Source organism: Coregonus lavaretus, assembly GCF_964263955.1.
Source record: "Coregonus lavaretus genome assembly, chromosome: 6".
Classification (NCBI taxonomy): Eukaryota; Metazoa; Chordata; class Actinopteri; order Salmoniformes; family Salmonidae; genus Coregonus; species Coregonus lavaretus.
The window spans coordinates 27,883,138-27,894,865 of NC_139993.1; the positions used below are offsets into that span (position 1 = coordinate 27,883,138).

The following is an 11,728-nucleotide window of genomic DNA, read 5'->3' on the forward strand; positions in this document are numbered from 1 at the left end:
TAGAGGTGGAAGCCAGACATCTCTCGACTGACTTGCCAGCGCACAATACAGTAGAGCACTCACCTTTTCTTGAGCTCCAGAGTGGACAGAGGCCGGCGGGACAGGACCTCTGTTGTCTCTCTCCCGCTCTCCCCATGATGGTGGGGGTTTTCTGGGGTAGGGGTCCACCACCTGCCCCTCCCTATCCTCCACCTCCACTCCTTCTTCCTCTTCTCCCTCCTCTTCATCCACGGCCATCTCCCTCTCCTCTCCCATGGGGCTGGGGTTCAAGGTGGGGGTGGGGTTAAGGCTCCTAGTGGTCAAGGTGGGGGTGGGGTTAAGGGTCAAGGCAGGGGTCAAAGGTGAGGTGTAGCGAGGGACGCTACCGTCCAGGATCAGCTCGGGTTCGTCCTCTTCCTGTCTAAGATCCTCTGGGAGGATGGAGCCATCACCAAAGCCCTGGACACACACACACACACACACATGTCAATATCCAAAGACAATGTTCGCAAGAGGGAAAGCATGCGGGTTTGAGGTTTTTCAAAAGAGTAACATGATACAGGTTAACAGTGTGATTTCACTTCAACTGCAAAGGATTGAATTGGCCCAGTATTTTAGGAGAAATAGAAAGGTAAAAGTGGTGCTAAGTGGTTACAAAAGATGCTTCAAGAACAACCTGTCTGACCAACCACTGCATAGATATACAGTGAGGGAAAAACGTATTTGATCCCCTGCTGATTTTGTACGTTTGCCCACTGACAAAGACATGATCAGTCTATAATTTTAATGGTAGGTTTATTTGAACAGTGAGAGACAGAATAACAACAACAAAATCCAGAAAAACGCATGTCAAACATGTTATAAATTGATTTGCATTTTAATGAGGGAAATAAGTATTTGACCCCTCTGCAAAACATGACTTAGTACTTGGTGGCAAAACACATGTTGGCAATCACAGAGGTCAGACGTTTCTTGTAGTTGACCACCAGGTTTGCACACATCTCAGGAGGGATTTTGTCCCACACCTCTTTGCAGATATTCTCCAAGTCATCAAGGTTTCGAGGCTGACGTTTGGCAACTCAAACCTTCAGCTCCCTCCACAGATTTTCTATGGGATTAAGGTCTGGAGACTGGCTAGGCCACTCCAGGACCTTAATGTGCTTCTTCTTGAGCCACTCCTTTGTTGCCTTGGCCGTGTGTTTTGGGTCATTGTCATGCTGGAAAACCCATCCACGACCCATTTTCAATGCCCTGGCTGAGGGAAGGAGGTTCTCACCCAAGATTTGATGGTACATGGCCCCGTCCATCGTCCCTTTGATGCGGTGAAGTTGTCTTGTCCCCTTAGCAGAAAAACACCCCCAAAGCATAATGTTTCCACCTCCATGTTTGACAGTGGGGATAGTGTTCTTGGGGTCATAGGCAGCATTCCTCCTCCTCCAAACACGGAGTTGAGTTGATGCCAAAGAGCTCAATTTTGGTCTCATCTGACCACAACACTTTCACCCAGCTCTCCTCTGAATCATTCAGATGTTCATTGGCAAACTTCAGACGGGCCTGTATATGTGCTTTCTTGAGCAGGGGGACCTTGCGGGCGCTGCAGGATTTCAGTCCTTCACGGCGTAGTGTGTTACCAATTGTTTTCTTGGTGACTATGGTCTCAGCTGCCTTGAGATCATTGACAAGATCCTCCCGTGTAGTTCTGGGCTGATTCCTCACCGTTCTCATGATCATTGTAACTCCACGAGGTAAGATCTTGCATGGAGCCCCAGGCCGAGGGAGATTGACAGTTATTCTGTGTTTCTTCCATTTGCGAATAATCGCACCAACTGTTGTCACCTTCTCACCAAGCTGCTTGGCGATGGTCTTGTAGCCCATTCCAGCCTTGTGTAGGTCTACAATCTTGCCCCTGACATCCTTGGAGAGCTCTTTGTTCTTGGCCATGGTGGAGAGTTTCTGTGGACAGGTGTCTTTTATACAGGTAACAAGCTGAGATTAGGAACACTCCCTTTAAGAGTGTGCTCCTAATCTCAGCTCGTTACCTGTATAAAAGACACCTGGGAGCCAGAAATCTTTCTGATTGAGAGGGGGTCAAATACTTATTTCCCTCATTAAAATTCAAATAAATTTATAACATTTTTGACATGCGTTTTTCTGGATTTTGTTGTTGTTATTCTGTCTCTCACTGTTCAAATAAACCTACCATTAAAATTATAGACTGATCATTTCTTTGTCAGTGGGCAAACGTACAAAATCAGCAGGGGATCAAATCCTTTTTTCCCCTCACTGTACACACACCGAATACACATCCAACATCACTCAGGTCAGTGGAGACCTCTGTTGTCAAAAGACTACCTGACGGTTTTATCACTGCGATCAGAACATTCTGATGTGCACACACACATCCCCAATATTAGTGGTAGCCTAGCAAAGCTTAGCCAGGGGTACTTAAAGTCCACCTCCCCACCCCCTGTAGGCCCCCCAGGCAATTTACAGTGAGAAATGTGCAGAGTCTAAAATCTTAATGGCACAATTAGTCTCATTTCTGGTGGATTTACGGCCGCCACTGACTCGTGCACATCATTTCCTTAAATTCAAGGCTAATATGAGAGAGAAAGAGAGGGGGAGAAATAAAGATGAGGGGGACAATACATCACTTCTGTCTTTACCTTTAGAGGGCTTGAGTCCTCCCTCACCCCACCCCTATTAGTGGTGCCTTCTAGGTAGTATTAATTCTAGTACACCGTAGAAAAACGTTTTGCAACGTAATACGAAAATAAGCATTTCTTATATGACAAGTTCACGTTGTCCCTCCCAGTTTCAGTCCATTTCCTTCGGTTTGTTATCTAGTAGGGGTGTAACGATCCATCTACTACATCGATGTATCGATTTATATTCCTATGATCCAACTACATCGATCTGTGCTCGGCGAGTTGGCCTTTTGGACAACACATATCGATCTAACATCGTTTTAAAATGTAATAAATCGATTGTATCGATACTAGGAAATAACCCATTGGATTTAAGCACGTCAGACTTTATATGGATGTTTTTTCTTAGCACTTTTAATGATAAAGGCTTTAAACATTCCTCGATTCAGTCTGCCTATCCGTGACGTCATCGCGCCAGCAGCAGCGCAAAGGCGCCAAGACAACAAAGCATAGCATGGCGGATGACAGAGGAGAAGCCGACGAGCGAGAAATTATCAAGCCACCATTGCGGTCCTTACAAGAAACAGGAATCTAGGAAACTTCACCTGCACTGTCCAGTATCCAGGTATTTATTTCAGTCACACTGGTTGAATTTTTGGCTAAAAGGTTACTGAATCGATTTCAAGTCACTGAATCGTTTCGGATCGTATCGTTCTAAATGAACCAATATCGTCCTTGAATCGTATCGACAACCACGAATCGTGATACAAATCGAATCGTTGTTAAAAAGAATCGTTACACCCCTATTATCTAGTGATTATAACCCTGATATTAGAGCTTTGAGCATAATGTTTAAAAAAAAGTGCTATATTATAAACATACTACGGCGGTGCTATTACAGTACCTTGGAAACAGGCAGGAGTGAGTGTGTAAGCGAGAGGGACACACTCTCCTCTCGGTCCTTGCTCTGTCCCTCTGTCCTCTGGAGCTCCAGGTCACCATGTCCCCTCTCCTCTGCTCCTTCCATCTAGAAGGACAGACAAACACAGGTGGCACCATTCACACACTGTCAGAATTTCCTATAAGAGTACACACACTCAATATACTGTAGTTACAGCACAACTATAAGGTAAGATTTAGATATTCAAGGCTGGATTCTTAAAAAATACAAGTAAATTCTATCACAAGTCAATAGTGTCAAGAATTTGTGGCATCAAGCACCAAAACCAAGTTTAAAAGAACACAAAAAGTAAAGCAAAAATAAACTTGAAAAGAAAAGAAAAAAATGGTATTTAATGTGCATTATCCCTGTCAAATAAATCTACTTAAGTCAAGTCCCCCACACATCACCACGGTACGTACCACTAGTGGCTTGCAGATGCCCAAGTAGACGGTTCCAGACGGGGCGGCCTTGAGCACCTCCACGGCCTGAGCCAGGGTGCACGTGTCCAGGTAGGTGTCATTGACAAACACCAGCTGGTCCCCGGGGAGCACGCCCCCATGGCACTCTGCCACGCCGCCGGGCACCAGCGAGCGGATGACTATGACGGAGCGTGCAATGTCCAGAGGATCCTGCAGAGGGCAACGCAGACCAGGAGAAAAATGTGTGAGAGAGAGGTGGGAGGAACACACAAACAAGCATGAACGTACTCATATGAACACACAGTAATATGCGTGCTTGCGAACACTAAACACAAACACACACTCATGTCCTTACACAGCACATTAAGGCAATGTCTTGCTGGCTTCTCATTTACAGATATAAAGCAACTGATGAGTTGGACAAAGTCATTCTGCTGAAGTATACTACAATAATACCTGCACCCTGTGCCAAATGAGATGTGTGCGCGCGCGTGTGTGTGTGTTGTGGTGGATCTGCAGAGGTAGAGAAACAGCAGAGGGTAATTACAGAAAAGATGTCTATCTTTCACTCAAAATGTGACAGGTTTCTGTCGAGTCACTTCACTAACAGTAAGCACTTTGGCAACATTGGCCGTGTCCTTGAACAGTCCATAGCCAATAAAGCATATAAGGTCAATGGTGCTGTTCTGGGGAGAAGGTGTTGATTTTTTCCTTGGTGATAGAGCTGAGCACAGTGGATTATTATAGTGGCTTTTCCAGCTATACCGTCTAATATAGTGTGTGTGTTTTTATGGTTTTACTATGGTTGTGGGGACCAGAAGTCCTCACAAGGATAGTAAAACAAGGAACATTCATACAAGTGGGGACATTTCGCTGGTCCCCACAAGGAAAAAGGCTATTTCAGGCTTAGGGGTTAGGTTTAGGGTTACAATTAGGGTTTGAACTAGGGTTAGGAGTTAGGGTTAGGGAAAATATAATTTTGAATAGGAATCAATTGTTTGATCCCCACAAGGATAGTAAAACAAATGTGTGTATGCGTCCTTTGTGTGTGTGTGTGTGTGTGTGTGTGTGTGTGTGTGTGTGTGTGTGTGTGTGTGTGTGTGTGTGTGTGTGTGTGTGTGTGTGCGTGCGTCTCAGTGGGTCAACAGCTCAGGTCCCATCCATCTCGGAGGACTGTTGATTCCATCAGTATAGGAATGCAACAGGAAGGAGGCTTGGCATGGCCAGCCAAAACAAAGTCAAAAATCACCTCAACGCAAAACACAGGCCACACCATGGAGCCTCGAGACATTCTGGGAACACTTCCTAGTTCCAATGAACCACCAGTGTGTTATGCATTATGGTTGTGTCCCAAAGGACCCTGGTCAAAAGTAGTGCACTACATTGGGAATAGGGTGCCATTTGGGACGAACACCTATGCATGCATTGTGCATTTGTATAGGCTGATATGAGGCATGAGCTGTAATGACCGCTTAGCTCATAACTGGTTAATATAAGTGTTATAATGCACATTTACTGTCTAGGCGGGAATTAATTGTAAATGAATCGGAACCATAACCCTGGGAGTTGCAAGCAGACGTGGGTCGAAATAGTTTAGTTTTAAATACTTCAGGTACGCTTGATATAGCTTGCCCGTTGTAATGGAACCAATGGAATAGTCCCAAAAGTGCAAACCCTGCCCACCCTGTGCTCTGTCTAACTTAAATCAAGCTCACCTAAAATACACTATTTCCAACCTGACTGGTTGCTAGCCTAGCCCCATGCTGAGCCATTGGGAAGTATGAGAACACTAGTAAAAAGCTCTGCTCACTCCATCACCGTCCTCCAGACAGTTCCGTAAATGTATCGAAGAGCCCAACAAAGCCACACTTCCCCTCTCAACCCAAATGTGACTGGTATCAATCACGGCCCGGACAGCCCGAGCCATAAAACTGCAATTTGGCACCAATTTGAGCCTCCCACAATATATTTGACGACCCATTTGGGCGTCATTTTATGTGACTAGCGCCGGTTATAAAAGTGATTAACAAGTGGTTATTCCGATATAAAAACTAAAGCTGTACAAGGCTAATTAGTGGGGAAGAGTCGGGGACAGCTATCTGTCTATGGGAAGAGTGAAGGAGTCATAACTCTATTATAACTATCTGTGGAGAGTGAGAGAGAGGGATTGAGTGTGTGTCTGTGTTTGCGCATGCATGATTGTGTGTGTGCATCCATATTCAAATCCTATCATAGTGTGTGCATGCATGCGCGTGTGTGTGTGGCGCTGAACAGGTGGGAAGAGGAGAACTGGGCAGAGGATCAGGAATGCTGACAGGGACTTCCTTCCTGCGGGAGGAGAGCAGCTCAATGGGAGAGGCATGTTTGGGGGGGGGGGGTGAACATGACTGGGTGCCCACGAGCGCTCACAGATTGTAGGGCCATAGCAGAACACGGTACGCATGTAAACACACATGCACGCGCAGATGCACATTCACATGCTCCTACACACACACGCACATGCACACGCACATGCACACACAAGCCTACGTGCCCAGCAACCTGCTTCCAGAGTTGATACATCAAGTGACACGGCCTCTACTATGCAATTCTTCAGATCAAAAAAGACGTTGCCTCTAACCACAGATATAGGATCAGATTACCCAAACAAAACTGTAACCATTAGGAGGATGAAACAATATCTGATCCCAGGTCAGTGATTAGGGGAGACTCCTACCAACCGAACACGTTGTCTCCTGTGGAGAGAGGGCCTGACAGACCGCTAACATCACTAGCACTATACTAACCAGACCAGAACAGCACAAGACCCTATTCTCTAGATTCACCACAAAACTGGAGCAGGCAGCGAGCTACAGAACTCCAGGTCCAATTACTGTACTGAACCCTGTGACTACCAACTGCACTGCAGAGGGAGGGAGGGAGGGAGGAAGAGGGGGAGAGAGAGTGAGAGAGAGAGAGAGCGAGTGCGAGAGAGAGAGAGAGAGAGAGGGGCAGAGGGAGAGAGAGAGCAAAAGACAGCGCGAGAGAGGGGGAAAGGGGGAGAGAGAGAGTGAGACAGACCGAGACACACAGCGAGAGAGAGAGAGAGACGCAGAGAGAGACACACACAGAGAGAGAGAGAGAGAGAGACACACAGAGAGAGAGAGACACAGAGAGAGAGAGAAAGGACTCTCAGCTAATATAAATCTCTATAAATCTGGAACAATATTGGTACAGGGCAACCCCAAACAGTTCCAGCTGGACTTTCACCTAATCAAAGAAATAGCTCAGCATGAGAAGCTCTTCCTTGAGAAAGATAACCCCACCCCCAGTGGGTCAGACCAGACCTCTTCATTAAATAACCCCACAGACGAGCAACCCCAAGCGGAAAGGCAACTTCCCAGCACAGAGTACTACTCCCTCATTGAAATGAAGGATAAATTCACCCAGCTGGAGGTAAGTCAGGTGGAGCTGGAACAGCAGGTGATTACACTCCAGTCAGCACAGACCCAGACAACAGTCCAGCACAACAACACCCCCTTAACTAGACCTGGAGGTGGAGAGACATCTGCACTCTGGACTTTGATGAGACATCATCAACAGGAGAAAGGGCAGGAGCAGGAGAAGAACAGAGCACTAGAGGAGAGGATCAGAGTGCTGGAGGAGAAGGTGAGAACAATGACGGGTGACAGAGAACAACCCATTAGAGAGCTGGCCACCCCCGCAGAGAAGCCAGCAGAACAGCCCACCTCAGATCCTGACTAAAGTCTTGACACCACAGCAGAACAGTACGCCCTAGACCCTGACCATAGCCTCGACATCACAGCCGGACAAACAAATGAAGAACCCCAGGCCCAGGGGATCCCAACCCCTCTGAGCACCCCCCCTGTCAGCCACCCTGATAGCCCTCCTGATGACCCCCCCACACCCACTAAGGACATACACAAGCCACAGATTGTCCTCCTTATGGACTCAAACGGGAAATACATACAAGAAAATACACTTTTTCCCCAAACACACAGTGTCTAAACTCTGGTGTCCAAACATGCAGCGCGCCCTAGACCTTCTGTCTGAGGAGCAACTAGGATCACCCAGCCACATAATAATACACACAGGCACAAACGACCTGAGAACACAGAAGGAAAGGGTGGCCACAGCACTCAAGGGAGTGATTGAAAAAGCTTATTCTACTTTCCCCAACGCACAAGTGGTTATCTCAACCCTGCTACCACGAAAATACTTCCACCCTGCTACCATACAGCAGGTAAACGCAAGTATTTCCCGTGAATGTGCCTCAAAACCAAATATCTTCCTGGCCCACCACTCCACCCTGGACTTGAAAACAGCCTTTACGACCAGGTCCACCAATAAAAGGCAGCAGTGCACACCTTCGAACGGACCCTAAAGGATATCGCCCTCAACCACAGACCAAACACCTCACACAGGAGCAACAGATCAACAGACACCATGCCCAGACCAGCGAGACGCTCTCCCAGACCTGCGGGACCCCCCCCCCCCCAACCCCACCCGGACATACACATAGAGGACCCCCGCCGAGAGGCCCTACATCCAAACCACAGCACCACCAGCCACATCCACACCCCAACCAATTAACACCCCCCCCCAAGTCAACCATGCCCACACCCCATTTAGGCCCCCTCAGATCAGACCTATTCCACTCCTACCCACTCTATTAAATTAATCAAAACAGGAACATTCAGTCCTCCTGTGTGCTACCTATATCCCCCCATTAGAATCCCCATACTTTAATGAAGACAGCTTCTCCATCCTGGAGGGGGAAATGAATCATTTCCAGACCCAGGGACATGTACTAGTCTGTGGCGACCTAAATGCCAGAATTGGACAAGAACCTGACACCCTCAGCACACAGGGGGACAAACACCTACCTGGAGGTGACAGCATTCCCTCCCCCATATGCCCTCCTACGCACAACATAACCAACAAAAACGGGTCACAACTCCTGCAGCTCTGTCGCACGCTGGGTATGTACATAGTCAATGGTAGGCTTCAAGGGGACTCCTATGGTAGGTACACCTATAGCTCATCTCTTGGCAGTAGTACTGCAGACTACTTTATCACTGACCTCAACCCAGAGTCTCTCAGAGCGTTCAGTTAGCCCACTGACACCCCTATCAGACCACAGCAAAATCACAGTCTACTTGAACAGAGCAATACTCAATCATGAGGCATCAAAGCCAAAGGAACTGAATAATATTAAGAAATGCTATGGATGGAAGGAAAGTAGTGTTGAAACCTACCAAAAAACTATTAGGCAACAACAAATTCAATCCCTTTTAGACAACTTCCTGGACAAATCGTTCCACTGTAATAGTGAAGGTGTAAACTTGGCAGTAGAAAACCTAAACAGTATATTTGACCTCTCAGCTTCCCTATCAAATTTAAAAATCACTAACAGAAAACCGAAGAAAAGTAACAATGACAAATGGTTTGATGAAGAATGCAATAACCTAAGAAAGAAATCGAGAAACCTATCCAACCAAAAACAGAGACCCAGAAAACCTGAGCCTACGCCTTCACTAAGGTGAATCACTAAAACAATACAGAAATACACTACGGAAAAAGAAGGAACAGCATGTCAGAAATCAGCTCAATGTAATTGAAGAATCCATAGACTAACCACTTCTGGGAAAATTGGAAAACACTAAACAAACAACAACACGAAGAGCTATCTATCCAAAACGGAGATGTATGGGTAAACCACTTCTCCAATCTTTTTGGCCCTATAACAAAGAACAAACAGCAAATACATGATCAAATGCAAATCTTAGAATCAACGATTGAAGACTACCAGAACCCACTGGATTCTCCAATTACATTGAATGAACTACAGGACAAAATTCAAACCCTCCAACCCAAAAAGGCCTGTGGTGTTGATGGTATCCTCAATGAAATGATAAAATATACAGACCACAAATTCCAATTGGCTATACTTAAACTCTTTAACATCCTCCTTAGCTCTGGCATCTTCCCCAATATTTGGAATCAAGGACTAATCACCCCAATCCACAAAAGTGGAGACAAATTTGACCCCAATAACTACCGTGGGATATGCGTCAACAGCAACCTTGGGAAAATCCTCTGCATTTTCAGACTAGTTCATTTACTCAGTGAAAACAATGTACTGAGCAAATGTCAAATTGGCTTTTTACCAAATTACCGTACGACAGACGGTACATCCTAATTGAAAAACAAACAAACCAAAACAAAAGGCAAAGTCTTCTCATGTTTTGTTGATTTCAAAAAAGCTTTTGACTCAATTTGGCATGAGGGTCTGCTATACAAACTGATGGAAAGTGGGGTTGGGGGAAAAAAATACGACATTATAAAATCCATGTACACAAACAACAAGTTTAAAATCGGCAAAAAACACACACATTTCTTTCCACAGGGCTGTGGGGTGAGACAGGGATGCAGTTTAAGCCCCACCCTCTTCAACATATATATCAACGAATTGGCGAGGGCACTAGAACTGTCTGCAGCACCCGGCCTCACCCTACTAGAATATGAAGTCAAATGTCTACTGTTTGCTGATGATCTGGTGCTTCTGTCACCAACCAAGCAGGGCCAACAGCAGCACCTAGATCTTCTGCACAGATTCTGTCAGGCCTGGGACCTTACAGTAAATCTCAGTAAGACAAAAATAATGGTGTTCCAAAAAAGGTCCAGTTGCAAGGACCACAAATACAAATTCCATCTAGATAAAGTTGCCCTAGAGCACACATAAAACTATACATACCTCGGCATAAACATCAGCGCCACAGGTAACTTCCACAAAGCTGTGAACGATCTGAGAGACAAGGCAAGAAGGGCCTTTTATGCCATCAAAAGGAACATAACATTTGACATACCAATTAGGATCTAGCTAAAAATACTTGAATCAGTTATAGCTGGTTCTGGGGCTCTATTCACAAACACAAACAGACCCCACAGAGCCCAAGGACAACAACACAATTAGACCCAAACAAATCATGAGAAAACAAAAAGAGAATTAGTTGACACATTGGAAAGAACAAACAAAAAAACAGAGCAAACTAGAATGCTATTTGGCCCTAAACAGAGTACACAGTGGCAGAATACCTGACCACTGTGACTGACCCAAACTTAAGGAAAGCTTTGACTATGTACAGACTCAGTGAGCATAGCCTTGCTATTGAGAAAGGCCGCCGTAGGCAGACCTGGCTCTCAAGAGAAGACAGGCTATGAGCACACAGCCCACAAAATGAGGTGGAAACTGAGCTGCACTTCCTAACCTCCTGCCAAATGTATGACCATATTAGAGACACATATTTCCCTCAGATTACAGCGATCCACAAAGAATTCGAAAACAAACCCAATTTTGATAAACTCCCTTATCTACTGGGTGAAAAACCAGTGTGCCATCACAGCTGCAAGATTTGTGACCTGTTGCCACAAGAAAAGGGCAACCAGTGAAGAACAAACACCATTGTAAATACAACCCATATTTATGTTTATTCATTTTCCCATTTGTACTTTAATTATTTGCACATTGTTACAACACTGTATATATACATAATATGACATTTGAAATGTCTCTATTCTTTTGAAACTTCTGAGTGTAATGTTTACTGTTAATATTTATTGTTTATTTCACTTTTGTTTACTATCTACTTCACTTGCTTTGGCAATGTTAACATACGTTTCCCATGCCAATAAAGCCCTTGAAATTGAATTGAGAGACAGAGACAGACAGACAGCGA

At 45.5% G+C, this 11,728-nt stretch overlaps 1 protein-coding gene across 1 annotated transcript in view; it reads right to left on the minus strand.

The window, feature by feature from the left end:
* Nucleotides 1–10,806, minus strand: part of LOC311130999 (inaD-like protein) — a gene marked incomplete at its 5' end in the record, with an annotated part of 117,251 nt that extends 106,445 nt beyond the window's left edge. The window contains 4 exons of the mRNA XM_084163833.1: nt 64–438; nt 3,532–3,654; nt 3,990–4,199; nt 10,747–10,806. Coding sequence (XP_084019959.1) covers nt 64–438; nt 3,532–3,654; nt 3,990–4,199; nt 10,747–10,806 — 768 coding nt within the window. The remainder of the gene's footprint in view (nt 1–63; nt 439–3,531; nt 3,655–3,989; nt 4,200–10,746) is intronic.
* Nucleotides 10,807–11,728: the final 922 nt, after the last annotated feature.